General features: G+C 39.7%; 1 protein-coding gene across 1 annotated transcript in view; it reads right to left on the bottom strand.

The window, feature by feature from the left end:
- Window positions 1–17,625, bottom strand: part of LOC126480677 (proteasome activator complex subunit 4-like) — a 215,911-nt gene that overhangs the window by 94,201 nt on the left and 104,085 nt on the right. Inside the window, exon 22 of the mRNA XM_050103901.1 lies at window positions 8,033–8,274. Coding sequence (XP_049959858.1) covers window positions 8,033–8,274 — 242 coding nt within the window. The remainder of the gene's footprint in view (window positions 1–8,032; window positions 8,275–17,625) is intronic.

Here is a 17,625-nt window from a genome sequence, read left to right as displayed (position 1 = left end):
CCTTGGCTGCTTGATCCACCCTTTCGCTCCCCGCAATTCCAACGTGCCCAGGTACCCAGCAGAAAGAAACCTCCTTCCCCAGTTGTTGTAGTTGGAGGAGGGCATCCTGGATATTCTAGGTTACTTTCTCTGCTGGGTACAAATGTTAGAGAGAGTAAAGGGCACTCAGAGAATCTGAGCAGACAAGAAATCCAACACTGGGAGAACATCCCACCTGCTACAGTGCTGCAAGATCGCATACAATTCTGCGTCAAAGACAGTAATTTCTGGGGGCAGTCTGACCTTGAGGACATGATCTGGGAAAAATGACAGTGCAACCAACAGAGCCCCCTGCTTAGACCCATCCGCAAAAACAGCTACATGGTTGCGGTGCTCAGGTAAAATGTCAGAAAATATCACATTAAAAATGGAAGCAGAAGTGCTATCTCACCTGTACTGCGCCAAATCTAAAATCACTCTGGGCCTCTCCAGTAACCAGGGCTACATTATTAACACCCTGGATTTGGAGTCATTCTGGCTCCACACTGAGTGACTCCAGCATACAAATCCCAAATGGCATTGTGGCTCGTGATGGTTGGAAAAAAGGCGCTCCAGAGATGGATGAGCAGCAGTATGGTGCACGGGTGAAGTTGGAGCTGCGAGGAACTTACACACTTGACTCACCATGTGGAGCTGGCGCCTGATCCTGATGGTAAGTGGCAGTTCCCCTGCCTCAGCACAGAGGCTGGGTAAGGGACTCATCTGATAAGCATGCTTGGCTAGCCGAATCCCCTCATCGTGGACAGCATCAATGATCCGTAATTAAGAGAGGGCCTCGCTGACCCACACATGGTGCACCCATAGTCCAGCCACGAACACATGAAAGCCCAACAAAACTGGAGGAGACGCGCCCTGTCCACTCCCCAAGACCTGTGGCTAAGGCATTTGATGATGTTCAGTGCCTTCAGGTTTCTGGCTTTCAGGTCTCTCAGGTGTGGCAACCATGATAATTTTGAGTCAAAAATGAGGCCCAGAAATCTCGCGGAGTCTCCAAAACGTAGGATGGTGGCCCTCCAATGCAAGGCCGGTAAATTAAAAAGATGACAAGAACAATTAAAATGAACACACACACACACACACTTACCGCAGAAAACCAAAAACTCATCTCTGCAGCCCATTCCTCTAACCTCTGCACCTTAAGTTGCTACTGACGGCTCTCCATTGCAACACTGGAGGAGGAACAGAAAACAGCAAAATTGTCCACAAATAAGGAGCACTGTAAAGGACTCCTTACTGTGGATGTGATAGCGTTTATGGCTATGGCAGAGAGGATAACCTTTAAAACACTGCCCTGAGGAACACCATTCTCCTGCGCAAATTGATGAGACAGTGTGTCACTAACTCGGGTCCCAAGAAACGGCTGAGACAGAAAAGAACGTATGAAGATGGGGAGGTGCCCACAACAGCCCCATTGATGCAGTTGTGTGAGAATACAGTGTCTCCAAGTAGTGTCATATGTCTTACTGATATCAAAGAATATACCGATACAGCCACCTCTAGGAGGGTCAAGTTGTCGACAGTGGACCGAAATCTTCAGAATCCACACTGAGGGCAGCTACAGAGTTGCCTGGTCTCTCACAACCAGACCAGATGACAGTTAACCATTTGTTCCACGGTCTTTCCTATGCAGCTTGTAAAGGCGATACCGCTGTAACTACTGGGAGAAGTACGGTCCTTTCTTGGTTTCAGAAAGTGTATTAGAACCACCTTCCTCTATGAGTTTGGGAAGTTTCCAGTCTGCCAAATAAGATTAAAACATTTGAGGGGGGTTTCCTTTGACACCGCTGGCAAATGGCGAAGCATGCAGTACTGGATTCAGTCTTGACTGGGTGCAGTATCAGTAGTCTCAGACAATGCTGATTCGAGTTCCCACGTGGAGAAAGGAGAGTTGTAGACCTCAGAACAGTTGGATCTGAAGTCCAACTTGCCCTCTCGACAGTTGCATGGTAGCAACTAAATGCTGGACCCTGGCTTGCAAAATGTTTGACCAACATCTGTGCAATGTCTCTGGGTGTCATTTGGAGGTGCCCCTGTTTCAGCACTATTGCTACTGGTAAATGACTGCTGTACTGTTTCTCCTGGGTGGTCTTGGGTTTAAAATAATGTAAGCTAAATATTACAATAAATTTTGTAAAGAACTGACAAGTTACGCCAAGGAAGAAGAGAGAGAACTACAATGGACAAGTTATTCCAAGGACTCTTGCACTTCTATGCATGAACTATCTTTCACTTGTCATTCGCTTATCTTATCTGCTTGGATTTGGACCTAAGAGGACACTCTTGTGTAAAGCTCATCTTGCTGTACCAGCTAATAATGTAAGTTATACTTAAAACCAGAAAAATATAATAGTTATTTTGTCAAAAGAATTTGTGTATGTGGTCAATCAATTTGTAATCTGTTACCTGGATTGTCCTAAGTAGATATGGGCCTTAACAAAGAATTTTCATTGTCAAGCGCCATCTTAGAAAATCTTCAACATTTTTCTTTTAGCTCATCTACGAGACCTGCCAGCGGTTAGGACAATTAACTTTCTTTCAGATGCTATGAGCCCGGCGGCTGCTGACAATATTTTAACAATTTTTACTCACAGCTTTTCTTTATATAACAAGATAACATCCCATGCAGAAAACGTCTGGTCACAGGATTCCAGTTCCATTATAGGATTTCTTTTGTAGATGCTACTCTTGTTATCTTATATTGGGGAATCAAGATGAAACCACAATATTAAGTTACATATTGCAGTAGTTTACATCGAACAGACTTGTGAAATATTCTCTGGTGCGATAAGCACACGACTTCTCATGAGCCTGGAATAATATAAGTGGCGTTGGGTAAAGAAGGAAAGGACAATTAACTATCGATGATTACGTAACTACCCTGACAACTGAGATAGTTTATTAATTACTGATCTGTGTCGGGCTAACATAAAAGATATTTCACTAGTAAGAACATTCTTGTGAGTCATTTGCAGAAAAGTGTTTTCAACCGCTACTATTGAGTCATTAAGAATATGAATACATTGGCAGACTGCCGTATATTTTTTACATATCACTGTTTTTATATTTTTACGTTACACTGCGTTTACCGGATATCCTCCTAAGGGCTTCCCACACTTTTATAGAACAAGTGGAACGAATGATGGGAGTCCAGGAACTCTTGCCACGACCGTTTTTTGCTCTCCTTGATGACACTGTCCTGGATGGCGGAATGGCACTCTTCTGTCCCCCAAGGTACAGGTCACCTCCTAAGAGGGCTTCAAAGGAACTGCAGCACCACCTGTGCATTGACAAATTCAGGTGCTAGTGCTGACAGTAGCAATCTCCGTTTGTGTAGTGGTGTCAATTTTCAGGACCACCTGCTTCAAAATGGAAGAAAAGGAGGCAGCAAACATGGGTGGCTGCATGGACTAGTAAAACTTCTTGGCTTCACCATATGGGATGCACTTTGTAGTTTTGATCCCTTGGATCTCCTGTTCCTCAAGGAAAAACTCTGCAGTCCCTGCTCCATACAGGGTTATCCCCAGAGCAGTTGACATACTTTTTGATGGAGAGGAGCAACCAACTCCATCATGGGTGGCTTTACCACGTTTCCCACAAGTGGCTTCTCCTTTACAGCCAAGAGCAGTGTGGCCAAAGTGCGGGCATTTGAAACACGGCAGTGGATTTGGGTAATAAGATCGTACACTTAGGCATAGGAAACCTGCCTTCACGCACTCTGGTAGTTTGTTGCTGTAAAAAGTCTGATTTTACGAGATGGCCATTCACGCATTTCATGATGTGTTGCACATTGACAATGCCTTCCCGGCACCATTCGGCTTTCAGTTCTTCTCGGGGAATGTCAGCTAGATCCCTGCAAGTCACACCGCCTTTGTTGTAGTTCAAGGTGTTGTGCAATTCAGTTTCTATTGCATACTCCCCAAGGCATTGAGCTTTCTGAAGGTTTTTGACTTGTTGGGAGCTAAATGTTTCAACTAACAAGGACCCATTGCACAAGCACTTAACAGATTTTAAGATGCCAGCAATGCCTTCTAAGCCTTTCTATATGTAAAATCACAAAACTTTTTCAAAATTACTCTCTTTTCTTTTCCCATTCTGCAAAACGCATTGCATTCTGTTACTACTGATTGAATCAGGAGGACTGGCTACACGGGTCCTTGGGGTGTTGGTATCTTCCAGAGGGCCACCCTTTCTTCTGGGAGGGGATAAAGGAAATTTCTGAGGATCAATTTTGGTCCCACAAACAGCTAGGGATATAAGGGTCCACTCAGACAGGGCCCCACGTACCTGAGTAAGCTTTATACAACTGAGGTGTGACCAGTTCCCCAGAGGTTGCCTGCTAATGACTGTTCCACCTCAACAGCCATGCGTCCCATCAGTGTGCAGCACACCTTGAGATTGAGTGGCTTTTCTTTTCTTTTTCTTTTTTTAATAGTGGTTTATTCCTTCCTTGTGATCTGGGCACTCAAGCCAAGATCCCCATTCCCTCAGACACACAACATTCTGCCGCCAAGCTGCACAGTGGTCGCTGAAGCATGTCCAGAGCTTATGGCGACAGAGAACTGGCAGTGCTTATAAGTTCCCAGCTCAGAAACCCCAGGGTCGCCAAGCCCGTACTCAGCAAACAAATGCTGAGCCCCTGAGGGATTGTTCATTATAAATATTATTATAATCATTTAAACAATAATTAAACAGAAGAAGAAAGAGTAGCTTTCACTGTTACTGAGCAAGCAACAGATTTTTTTTCTGATATCCTGCGTAAGTACAAATAGCTTGTACTAGTTAGACAAGAGACTCTGTTAATTTATACGTTAATTCCATTTCACATCACTGAAGATTCTCCTTTCTTTAAGGGGACTTATGAGGCAGAATGAATGAATGAACAAATTAATATCAATGCAAAATCAGCACTGACACCAGAAAGGATATGATGGTGAACAGCTTAATTACAGCTAACCACTGGTTTTTGTACTTGACTTTGCAGAGGATCATGTGCTTAAATAAATGCCCATAACTAATTAAATCAAGGTTAAGATCGTGCACTCTGCTCTGGGCTTCGCCTTCCATGGAGTATGATCTGGCTAGTGCAGTCTTCTTTGAAGAATTCCAGGCCAGCACATAAATCAAACATAACAATGTCAGCACTATCCAAGACACATCAGTGGCTAAATGCAGAAAACAGTTAGGTAGAGTAAATTTGTATGCAGAAGTCTAATCATTGCATTGTAAATCATTTCTTTTGTAAATGCACCCCGCTGCATCTAAAATTACACTGAGGTGACAAAAGTGACAGAGCATTGGCAGAGCTGTTATTTGTACTCAGGCGATTCACGTGGAAAAGTTCCCGATGTGATTGTGGCCACATGACAGGAATTAACAAACTTTGAATGTGGAATGGCAGTTAGAGCTTAGGTGCATGGGACATTCCATATCGGAAATTGTTAGGAAGATCAAATTTTGAGATCCACAGTATCAGAAAATTAGAGACATTACCTCTCATCATAGATAATGCACAGCCATTAAATCCATTTAACGACCAAGAGCAGCAGCGTTTGCATAGAGTTGTCAGTGTTAGGAGACAAGCAACGCTGCACGAAATAATCACAGAAATCAATGTAGGACATACGATGAATATAACTGTTAAGACAGTGTGACAAAATTTGGTGTTAATGGGCTATGGCACCAGATGACCAATCATCATCATCATCATCATCATCATCATCATCATCATCAATGTACCATGTCACTGGGCCACAACAATCTGCGATTGGTTTGAGGAACGTTCTGGACAATTTAAATGAGTGATCTGGCCATCCAGATCGCCCGACATGAATCCCAGTGAACATTTATGGGACATAACTGAAAGGTCAGTTTATGCACAAAGTATTGCATTGACAACACTTTGTCAGTTATGGACAGCTATAGGAGCAGTATGGCTCAATATTCCTACAGGTGATTTCCAATTATGTGAGTTTATGCCACACTGAGTTGCTGCACTGTGTTAGGCAAAAAGTGGTTCAACACTATATTATGAGGTATCCCGTGACTTTTGTCATCTCATCTCAGTGTATATTGTAACCTTCTGCACCAAAAACTCATCCAACTGAGCATTTCTTGTTGCCTGACTGAAAATATCATCTTGTTTGTGTCTCCCCTTTCATGTTTCAACATTTCACACAGGATATCCCCCAAACCATGTTACAGTACAGCTACTGGAAGGAGAGGGGGGGCTGTGACGGAGAACGACAGTCACAAGGGCTTCTTTTTGAATGGAACTGTCACTCCGATGTAGAGAAATGATACATAGTAGATAAGATTTAGATTTACTTTTTGTTCCAATTGACTCCTAATGAGAAGATCCTCCAGGATGTACAAGATGTCAGCAGAACAAGAACACACAGTAAATACTTAGAATGAAAAACAAATAAGTATGTTAACATATCTTCCACAGAGCCCAAATGGAATGATTGTCAGGGATGAGGAGCGAGTTAGCAAATTTTTAAACATATTTTCAATTAAAAGGTAATAAGCAATGAACAGAAGACTCATTTTACAGCACATATTTACAATGATCTCATTACTACATTGAGTTTGTACAGATATCAGATTGTACTAATATTCACATTATTTTATATTATTAGTAAAATACATACACCCAGTTGTTTCTACTAAGAAATTCATCAATGTAGTAGAAAAAGTTGGCCACCAATAAACCCTTTATGCTCCTCTTAAACTGAACTTTATTGACAGTTGAAACTTTTTGCAGCTGCTGTCAAACTATTAATTTCTAGTACTGATTCCTTGTACAGAGCTGCTGGGTTGAAAAAAGGAGATGTATTTTTAATGATAAATTTCAATAAGGAATAAATATATTGGGAAGCAGTAGTTAATATCACTAGTTCCCTGAACAGGCCCCTGCAAGATGTTCTCGAGTTCATGCCACAAATAATTCTTATAATTTTATATCTGGAAAACTTGGCTTGGCTTGATGAGTTACCCCAAAAAATTATCCCATACAACATTACGGAATGAAAGTAATTTTAGTATGTCAGCTTTTTCCATTTTTATATCCCTTATGTCTGACAACATTTGCAAGTAGGGAATAACAATGTGCAAAGACTTTCAGTGAAGTCAGAACATTTGTGTGAGTAACTCAGTTAGCAGTTTGGATTTCAGTTTGACACTGTTTTAATGCCAGAGGAAGTTTTATGTAAGTAGTTAATTTATTTTACATTGTATTTGAGGAAAGTGCAAAGGGAAATCACGACTGCCACGTCATAAGATTACTACTGAGTTCATCGCAAAACTCTTAATAAATCACTAATGGTTCAGAAGAAAAAGGAAGAGCTGTGTAATGCTATGCATGTGATCATCTCTATCTGTAAGGGCTGAGACTGAAATGGATTTGAGTGGCCTACACTTTGTATCATCTAAAACGCAAAATTATATGAAATGAACTACTCAATAAAGAGTAATGGAAGTAGACATCTGAAGAAAAACACACACATAAAATGCCTATGCTCATTAAATGCAAACAATTTCCCTTTCAGACATCCTGCTTTATCAAACAGCCAAGTGAAACAAAACAGAAATACAAGTTCTGATTACATACAAGAATATTATATGAATTTTAAAAGAGCAAAGGGACATGCCATTGATGTTACAATCATCAGATGAGAAAATGATCTCAGATTGTAGATCACAGAAGGAAATCAACCATTTCATTTCCAAAATAACCCCACCATTTGCCAAATTCAGTTTTGACATAGTGAAAATTCCAGATGGGAATAATACAACACTTTCAAAAATTACGTTAAGAGCCACTCTACATCAGGCACTAGATGACACTAAAAAACATAAGACTAGATATCTAAAGTATCTAAAGGCCACCTTAGAGATCCCGGTGATGGCAATTTTTATGATGGCTATATGCATACTCTTATTTTTTATCTTATTTAAGTAGAACAACATCACCAATAACATCCATAACACTTACTTTGGCCAAGAATAATAGCCATGATACATATCATGAACGTATCTTGGTTTATCCCATTCTTCAGCTGTCAGTGGTCGCGTACTTCCTTTATATTGAACCCATGCATTGTCATCCCGTTCTCCTGGAATTATTTTACTCTCCAACTTAATACCATCCTTCAAAAGGGAGCGTGGATCAATAACAATTTTTTTATGTGGGCGCTTCTGCTGCTTCAACAAGAAAACTGTGCCTCGTATCGCAATCTGTAACCAAAAGTTGCACTGTTTGTTTGGCAAATTATGATGCAGTAAATAGTAATAAAATCAAAATTGTAATTTCTATCTTCACATTTTGACAGAAAAAGTTAGCTTTTTGAAAACTTAGGCTAATATAAATTATAGTATTTCATAATGTTTTCATTAGCACGAGCAACGAAAATTCTCCAAGTGTGTTCGTTTCCACTCTCTTTCACTGCATAATGAATGTAACTTCTACAAACAATTTAATCTGAAGCTTCCCCGTAATAGCTGTGATCATATTTGTGGATTTCTACATCAGTATGCACACTGAGTATACATTAAGTTACATGACAGAGGACACCTTTTACATTTTAATTTACAAAGTTTTTTTTTGTCATTCCATTCCTTGACAGAGTATCATATAATGATTCCTTACAAGAGAACCTAAAAAGTGACAGCTTACAAACCTCTTTCACAAGCTAATTGGTCCACTTTTTACAGTACTTATGTGAACAGTATCTGCTCCGTAGCTGAGCAGTCTGTACGTCTTACTTGCTTGCAGAGGACCTGGGTACAATTCAACACCAGGGATTTTTCCTTGGTGAAGTGTACAGAGCCTCACGAGGTCAGTTGAGGAGCTACCTGAATGAGAAGTAATGGTCTCCAGGTCTCAAAAGCTGACAACAGCCAGGTGAGTAGTGTGCTGACCCCTTACCCCTCCACATTGCATTCAAATGACACCACAGGGCAGAGGACAATACAGCAGGAAATCGGCATCGCGTGGTTCTCTGCGGATGATTATGGAATTACTCTTTGTGTGTAAACATTATACAGTGAGCCTAAGACCAATTCTGGATTCCATCTTAAGTTTCTTTGAATCTGTTAATTCACTTTTCCTGGAATTTCTGTGAAACTCTGTCATGAAGCAAACAACAGTAGACAAGTTAATGGTTGTGTGGATCACAGTTGGGTATTACAGGAGGAACCTGGATTGCCCTATAGTCACATATGACACCTCAAAAACCTTCTTATGCCTATTGGCCATTTCACTTAGTAGGTATGATACCCAGGATTACTCTATGGTTCACTCCCCTGTTCATTATATTATACGAGCTTACCGAAGTCAAGTTTGTGAGCATTAGCATTGCCCTGTACATACATTCACTGTCAGATGCTGTTGACACCAAACTTCATCTGAAAACACTCCAAGTTCTCCAATCCATAACAACAACTACGTAACTGCTCCAATCCATAACAACAGCTACGTAACTGTGTTGAGACTTGTTCCTGTACTCTCATTAGTCACCTCTTAATTTTCCTTGAAAATGCTGTTTTCTTGTGTGGACTGTGCCTGATCACACTTCATCAACAAATAGCCCTAGCAATAGAGAAATGTAGATCCTTCAGTGATCACTGTCATTTCTAACTCTGCATTAATGTGTTCAATTTCACTATAAACATATGGTTGGGCATGACACTGGAACAACTAAGAACAGTTTGGTGCCACATACCAAAGACACTAAGTGACCATATCACTATATACATCAAACTCCGGATATTCCGTATTTTGTCCTTGTCCAGGCTACTGTATATCCCACTTAATATTACAGTACTATCTTTTCCTCTTTTATGAACTCACATGAACGTCCTACATCATCTGTAACTGTTTAAATACCTGTACCTGACTTGAATATCTTGTTGACTGGATATTCAGTTCCTACCCTCTCTGCAAATGAAGGCCTTACATTTCACTTAAAAGCTGCTTTTTAGTCAGATTCTCAACCAACCTGTTTCAACTGCACACTCTGCAGTACTAAATTAACTTCCTGTTTATTATGAACAATGAGTGGGGACTTAAAATATGTACAGATTCCATCCTGAAACTGACAGTTTAGTGATCTTTTGTGTGTTTTGAATCAAGTGTCCCACAGTTCAGTTTTTTAAGCATTTGTGATACACTCTCTGGTAAGTCTACAGCAGTTTATGTTGCCATTCTTACTACTACCTACACAATTTTTCACTGCAACAGGTCCTTACTCATAAATCAGTAAAAACTGAACTATTCTCCATGTCAGATAACCTATACTGTCAAGTAGCACTGAAGTGCAGAAATAGCCACTGGTGAACACTGTTCTTCATTTATTCTATTGGCTGTGTTCTAGTTTATTGTGTAAGAATGAATGAAGAATTATTTGATGAAGTTCCATTCCTCTCGAAGTACATACGGGAGGTGGAATTGATCATCCTTCACTGTTCCTTTAGTACAAAGAAAAGGGTGTTGAAATTTTATGTTCAACATCTCCCATTAACCAAACCTGACATGAAACACAAACACTTTGAAAATATTCTACTGTAAACCATACAAAGTGATTCATAAATAATCCAGTTCATAGAAAAATTGCAGTTTCCTAGTATCCTACTAATGAATCAAAGTCTGCTGCTATCTTTGTTTATGTCTAACATGGAGACCACATGGCAAACGAATTTTTGTATTTTTTTATATTTATGGTACATGAAACTCAAATACTAACCCCCTAAAATAGTTCAATGCAACTCCCAAAACTTCTCAAAAAAATTGACTTTGAAGTTTTTCAACCATCTTTAGTAAGTTAATGCAAGGCTCATTTTGCTCAACACGCCGTGTTGCTCTATGGTAGAATGCTCGCCTGCAATGTAGGGGTTTTAACAGATTTTATTCCAAGTTGATGCAAATTTTTAAACATAGATACATGTTCTAGTAGCAGTTCTGTGAACTTTAAAATAGGTAAAGATGGAAAAGAATCATTAATGCTCAAGACTGTTATCACTGGTTCGAGTCTTCTTTCGGTCATTATCTCTTCTTTCCTTTTTTTCTATTCAATTCAAATATCTTATCAATTAAAAATAAAAACATCAAATATGTGCTAATTAAAGAGTATCTAAACGCTATTTTAATTTTAAAAAACACATCTTGTTATTTCTAATTACATATTGCCCACAAAAGCCCAGTTTTCAGTTCAAATATGAATTCTTAATTACTGATCTTTTACAAAAGATTGTTTAAATTTTAAAAAAATGTATCTTAAACTTCTTGGAAATATTCATGGAACCTGCAGCTTTCTTTACAACTTTAGCAAGGCTGGGAACTGAGCCAGTGCCACACGCGTGGTTGACAACCCTTCTGCCACATTCTCACATGATCTGCCAAGAAAAATTGACCTGTTTTAGCCTATTAAAGATGGTTGCAAACTTTCGAAGTCAATGTCTAGATAATTTTTGAGAGTTTCATTGAACTGCTTTTGCAATCTGATATTTGAGTTCTGATCTTCATGTACCATAAACATAAAAAAAAAAAAAAATCACAAAAATCTGTTTGCTGTGTGGTTCCCTTGTAAGCCTAAATGACTGTTACATTTCATATCCTCACAGTTTAACATCTACCTGTCTGCACTTCAATTCTTTAAAAAGAAGAGGAGGAGGAGGAATAGGAAGAGGAAGTTTTTGTGGTGGTGGTGGTGGTGGTGGTGGTGGTGGTGGTGGTGGTGGTGATAAGAAGAAGGGGCGAGTCTCTTTGTCCTCTTTAACCATTATGTAAGTAAATATTATTGTAGATCTAACTGCTATTTGTGCAAACTGACCCAGTTCCTCTACACGGTCCAGACTGAGCTGTACCATTGTCAGTTGATCTCAGTTAAATGATAGTACATACAGACTATTTTTCACATTAGTGGTTTTAAGTTTCTCATGTAGTCAAAACATAAATGTCCTCTTTGTAGGCACTTATAGTGAGTCCAAACACCTCATCCCTAATAATTTCAACCTCCACTCAATATTCAGTACAGAGTATGACCCGCTACAGTGAGAAATGTTTCTAATCCTCACATCCTGCTGCAATTGTTTCCACCACTGGTGACTGATGCCTTCTACAGGAGTATTTGTTGGGGAATTTATAAGAATTGTTTGGAGCCTGAAGCCAATTCAGATAGGCAGAGTTTCAACTAATCTGACAATCTGCTGCCTTACAACACCTGTTAGAGCACACTGACAATTTTGTATTATAATATCTGTGTACTTCACACTATTTCCGCAGCTCTCGTGGAAGAAGAAGTAGTGCATACTGATTCCATGCTTTTGGCCAACTCCAAATACATAATCTTTTCTCAAGTGATGATGGTATCACTATATATGAAGAATATACCAAAAAGGCAAACATGCCCTTTCCAGTGGGTTTGACGGTATCAAGAAGAAACATTGTTTCTGGGTCACCTACATGCAAGAAAGATATGAACTAGAACATAGCATCTGCGTGGCAAAGCTGAGTGACTGGCTTTCATTCCCCATCACTCGTTATCGACACTGCTGAGCCTCACTCATTTTCATGTGTGTGAGCACTTTCCACTTCTGATTCAACAAATGCAATGCCCCTTACAAACAGCTAAGAAAACATGTCAGTTATCTATGACATAATGCAGCAAGAGGCACGTAGGAAAAACAATGACACTGTGCACACTGCAAATTCACAGCCTGTGTGCATCCTTGTTAAGTCCAGCATGGCTATGCAAGCCACTCGAGTAGCTGTGTCATTTGGCTAGGAGGTGTTGATCATTTCTGGCAACTTGTGCCAAGCTGTGCAAAATTTACTCACTGCCTCTCGTACACACTGCAGCCAAGCAAACACCGTGTGGACTGGGTACAAAGCTTCAGTGTTCTATGTTGTCCCTTCTCCCAGTCACCACTACAACAGTGAAATTAATATCAACAGGAAATCTTTTAAAGATACTTTGAGAGCTGACTAAGAATTTGGGAACAATGTGAAAGCTCTGTGAATAATTCCCTTCTGTGTTAATAAGTATGCCTTCATTTCAGGCTACCTCAAAAGAGAACCTAATATATTTGTTGATAGCATCAACATGACTGCCTCTGCTTACAATCGTTTTACAATGGTATAGAGATCACAACATGATCATAAAGGTGCACCTTTATTATTCATAAGAGATGAAATCTATTCAATTAATATCTCTGGTATCCTCACTTTAAAATTCATAACATTAACTAGAAAATATCATTTGGGTATATGTTAATGTCTACAGTCTTATAACCAAAAGTACTGCAAGACTTCCTTGCAAAAATCTGTAATCAAAGGATTATCCACAAAAAGGGCACATTTTGTCTGAAGGAGTCATGTTGAAATTAATGGAGTTTTTGGGGAAGCAGTAGAAAAAAATGCTCATCGGATAGAAGTTATGCAGATAAGTAAATAAATTTTCAAACGTACTACCCTTTGCTGCAATCCTTATTACAGTCCAAACAAAGTTGTTCTGAGTATAGTACTATGTTGAGTGCCCTGTGCCCAACACAGTTACTGGGTTCCGGACAATCAAACACTAAAAAAAACGCAGGTTCATCAAAGTCTGAATTTAAAAGTGATTACCACTCTGTTCCTTACAGTCGATGTGTTTGATAAGTGGTTGCCACAACTGAGTCAGACTGGCTCATCCATTTGTGGTTAAGAAGTATACAGAATAACGCTCATGTTAATATCACAATATGAACGAGTTTCCATCCTTCACCAGCCACCCTTTTCTACCACAATTTGCTACAATGATGCAACACACATGTAACTGTCAATGGTCGAACCAACTGACAAATGTCCTGAACTTGCTACTAATCTTCTCCTAAGTGCCAACCTGTAATGGCAAATTGTTGGTGAACCACTTTGCAACATAATCACCAGCTCTGATCAAGAGTGAAATTCTCAGTGATTCTGCCAGAGATGAATGCAATATTGGCAACTGATGGTTCATCTCCTGTATATGTCCACAATCATTCTTCCCAGCAATTTATGAAACAATAAAAACTTCTTCCTAATTTGGAAGGTATTTAGTAAAAAGTGATGAACTAAGGAATGGTTATTAAATTCAGATGTTGAAATACATCAGATGGAAATATGTTGATTTATCTGCCCCTGATCGATATGCCGAGACCTTTCACTCATAACATTACACAATCAAAAGGAAAAGATAATCACTTTTCCATATATATTATAAAAGTAAGTGTACAGTGTGTGTGCTGCCAAAACTCAGAAATGAGTCCCAGTGCGTACAAGGGAGTTATATGGTGTGGTAGCGCTCTGTCCCCTAACCATGAAGAAGGTTCCCATTTTTACCTGAAGAGCGTGCTTTTGAAAATAAAAGGACTGGAAAGGTTCGCCCTCTAGAAATTTCTAGAACAATGAGGAGTATTCAGGAACATTTCAGAACATTCAAGGGTATTCAAAAGCATTTCAAACATTCCAGTATGTTCCGGAATATTATGGAATGTTTGGGAATAGTCTGGAATGTTCCAGAAGATTCCAGAATGTTCAGGAACATTCCAGAACATCCCAGATCATTGTGGAGCATCCCAGAACACACTCAAATATAATGGAATGTTCTGGAACATTGCGGAACACTTCAAGCCTTTTGATATGTTCTGGAATTCGCCACTAGTGGGGGTTTCCACTGGTAGGTGTACCTAAAGCAAGACCTGTTGTGAGCTTGAGGGTCAGTTTCTTATCAGTGATGAAGGGAGGAAGTGAAAAAGTAGTGCAGTGATTGAATAAAAACAAACAGTGAAGTGTGAGTAGTCAAAGTGATACAGTGACTGAATATTAATCCTACTGACCAGACAACCGGCCTTGCTATACTCAACAATGATTTCTGCAACATAGCCACTGCTGAAAACAAACTCATTGACCACATTTATCCGACATTGTTCACACCCAGTCCAATCTGGACTGGCTGTTTGAAAGGGCAATTCTGGCAATTAAAAATAATATTGTTGATGTATCAACTTTAATATTCAAAAGAAAAGTCCCAGTGGAGAGAGAATGTACAAATTGATCTACAAGATTGTAAGCATTGAAGAAAATGTGAACTTCCCTACAGAAATCCTAAACGGTTTGCAAGTAACAGGAATTCCATTAAACTGCCTTCAATATAAAATTGGACCTCCGATCATACTACTCAGAAATCAACTCACTAAAACTATGTAATGGAACAAGGATGATCATCAAACGGCTATCAAATAACATCATCGAAACCCAACTTATGACTGGGAAGTACACAGGACACACACTATTTATCCCCAGAATACCACTGGTCTTTACTGAACTGCCACTCCAATCTAAGAGACTGCAATTTCCAATCAAATTAGCCTACAGTTTTACAATTAACAAATCACAAGAACAAACTTTAAAATGTTGTGGCATCAACCTCAAAAACTCCTGCTTCTCCCTTGGTCAACTATATGTAGCTTGCTGTCATTGAAGCAACAATTATAAATGTAATTATCAAAAGGGACAATGAATTCACCACACCTAACAAAATATTGAACACCTCAAGACAAGAAATGAGGGCAAATTCTGTAGTGCTGGTAGTATTATGGCACACATCAAATCACATTACTTCTTTAGCAAAGACCACAAAAATAACTAGACTTGATAGCAACCAAATGAAATTTTCTGTTGGTTACTGCAAGCTTCAATAACACACAACAATTAGTATTGGCAGTATCTGTCACCAGAAAGATTTTGTTCCAAGGCCCTTGAATGGTGGGACGGTATTGGACGAAATGCCATCTCATTAACTTTCCTCAATATAAAACATGTAGTTGTCATCATAGGCAGACTATTTTGATATATTTATACCGGTGTGCTGACCACAAGCCCCTCCATCTCTGCAGCCCCTGATGCCTAATGTCGGTACTATTGGACCTTCAAGGCCTGTTCAGATTGGGTTAGTTTAGTTAATAATCTTTCCTTTACGACGATTCCCATTTGGGAGGACAATGGTTCAAATCCGCATCTGGCCATCCTGATTTAGGTTCTCCGTGATTTCCCTAAATCGCTTCAGGCAAATGCTGGGGGTTCTTTTGAAAGGGCACAACTGACTTCCTTTCTTATCCTTTCCCAATGTGACAGGACCAATGTCCTTACTGTTAGGTCCCCTCCCCAAATAAACCAACCAACCAGCAAATGAACCTTCATGGGGGAACATTGTCACATACAATTTTTTAAAGAAGTCTTTGCCATTTGAGTGTTATCTGTTTATGTATTGTACACAATGATGATTTTGGCTTTGTAGCCATTCTCAAGTGGAGGAGGAGATTAGTGTTCAACGTCCCGTTGACTATGAGGTCATTAGAGACAGAGCACAAGCTCAGATTAGGGAAGGACAGGGAGGGAAATCGGCCGTGCCCTTTCAAAGGAACCATCCTGGCGTTTGCCTGAAGTGATTTAGGGAAATCACGGAAAACCTAAATCAGAATGGCCGGATATGGGTTTGAAAGATTGTCCTCCCAAATGCGAGTCCAGAGTGCTAACCACTGCGCCACCTTGCTCAGTCCATTCTCAAGTGCATATTGAAATGCCAAAATATGTCTGACCTGTCATCATTAGGTGGGGAGGGGGGGAGGGAGGGGGGAACCGTTTCTGGTGTTGGTAGGTCAGTTGTTGTCTTACAGGAGACAAGTACATATCGAAGAACTTAATATAGCTGACATTGTGCACAATGAATGAAAACATTTACATACACATCTCATGAATTGACATTTAGTGCACACCAAGAAAGTTACACTAATGTCTGGAAATAGTAGCAATTTAACCAATAATATTTCAAGAGGAGCCCATCCAGAACTCAACAAAGATTAAATGATATTGCCCTACCATCCCTCACCATATGATTGAAAGAGTGAACAAATGGAAGACACAGACATGCAATTGGAAGATATGGATATATTGATATGTGTGACATTGCCTACACCTGATGAGGGCACCTGCATTGGGAACAGTGCTGTTATCAAAGGGCAGTCATTTAAACTTCCATAATGGGCACATATAAGGCCATCCAACTGCAGTCTCTTCCGCAGCTGCTATTATCCAGCTTCACCTCCAAAAGTGAACTGTAACCACCACTGCTGTTGTCATGGATTGATTTAGAGTTGATTTGTCTAGTGCTTCGACTGACGAGTATGTGGTTTCCTCCACCACCACCGCCACCACATGACACTTGATGAGACTTCGCTTACTATCATATTTCCAATGTGTGATAGTGCTTTCACTTACATCAGTTTCAACCAGGAACTCTTGCATGTTACCCTATCTAGAGCTATGGGTCATATTAATTTCCATCAGTAACTTTTGTTACTAAAGTTGTTTTTTCATTCAATAAACATTGTTAGTCTTAAATTGCAGGTTACAACAAAAGTAAAGAACATACCAAGAAGCCAAGACAGATTTTTTCAAAGCATCATCTTCGCTATTCTGGAAGAATTTATCCAACCATCATCTTCACTATTCTGGAGCTGACAGAGATTATATCAATCCAACTGATCAAATCACAGGAGGTTGGAAACAAT

The sequence above is a fragment of the Schistocerca serialis genome, chromosome 5, assembly GCF_023864345.2.
Source record: "Schistocerca serialis cubense isolate TAMUIC-IGC-003099 chromosome 5, iqSchSeri2.2, whole genome shotgun sequence".
Lineage (NCBI taxonomy): Eukaryota > Metazoa > Arthropoda > Insecta > Orthoptera > Acrididae > Schistocerca > Schistocerca serialis.
This window is presented reverse-complemented; position numbering and strand designations above follow the sequence as displayed.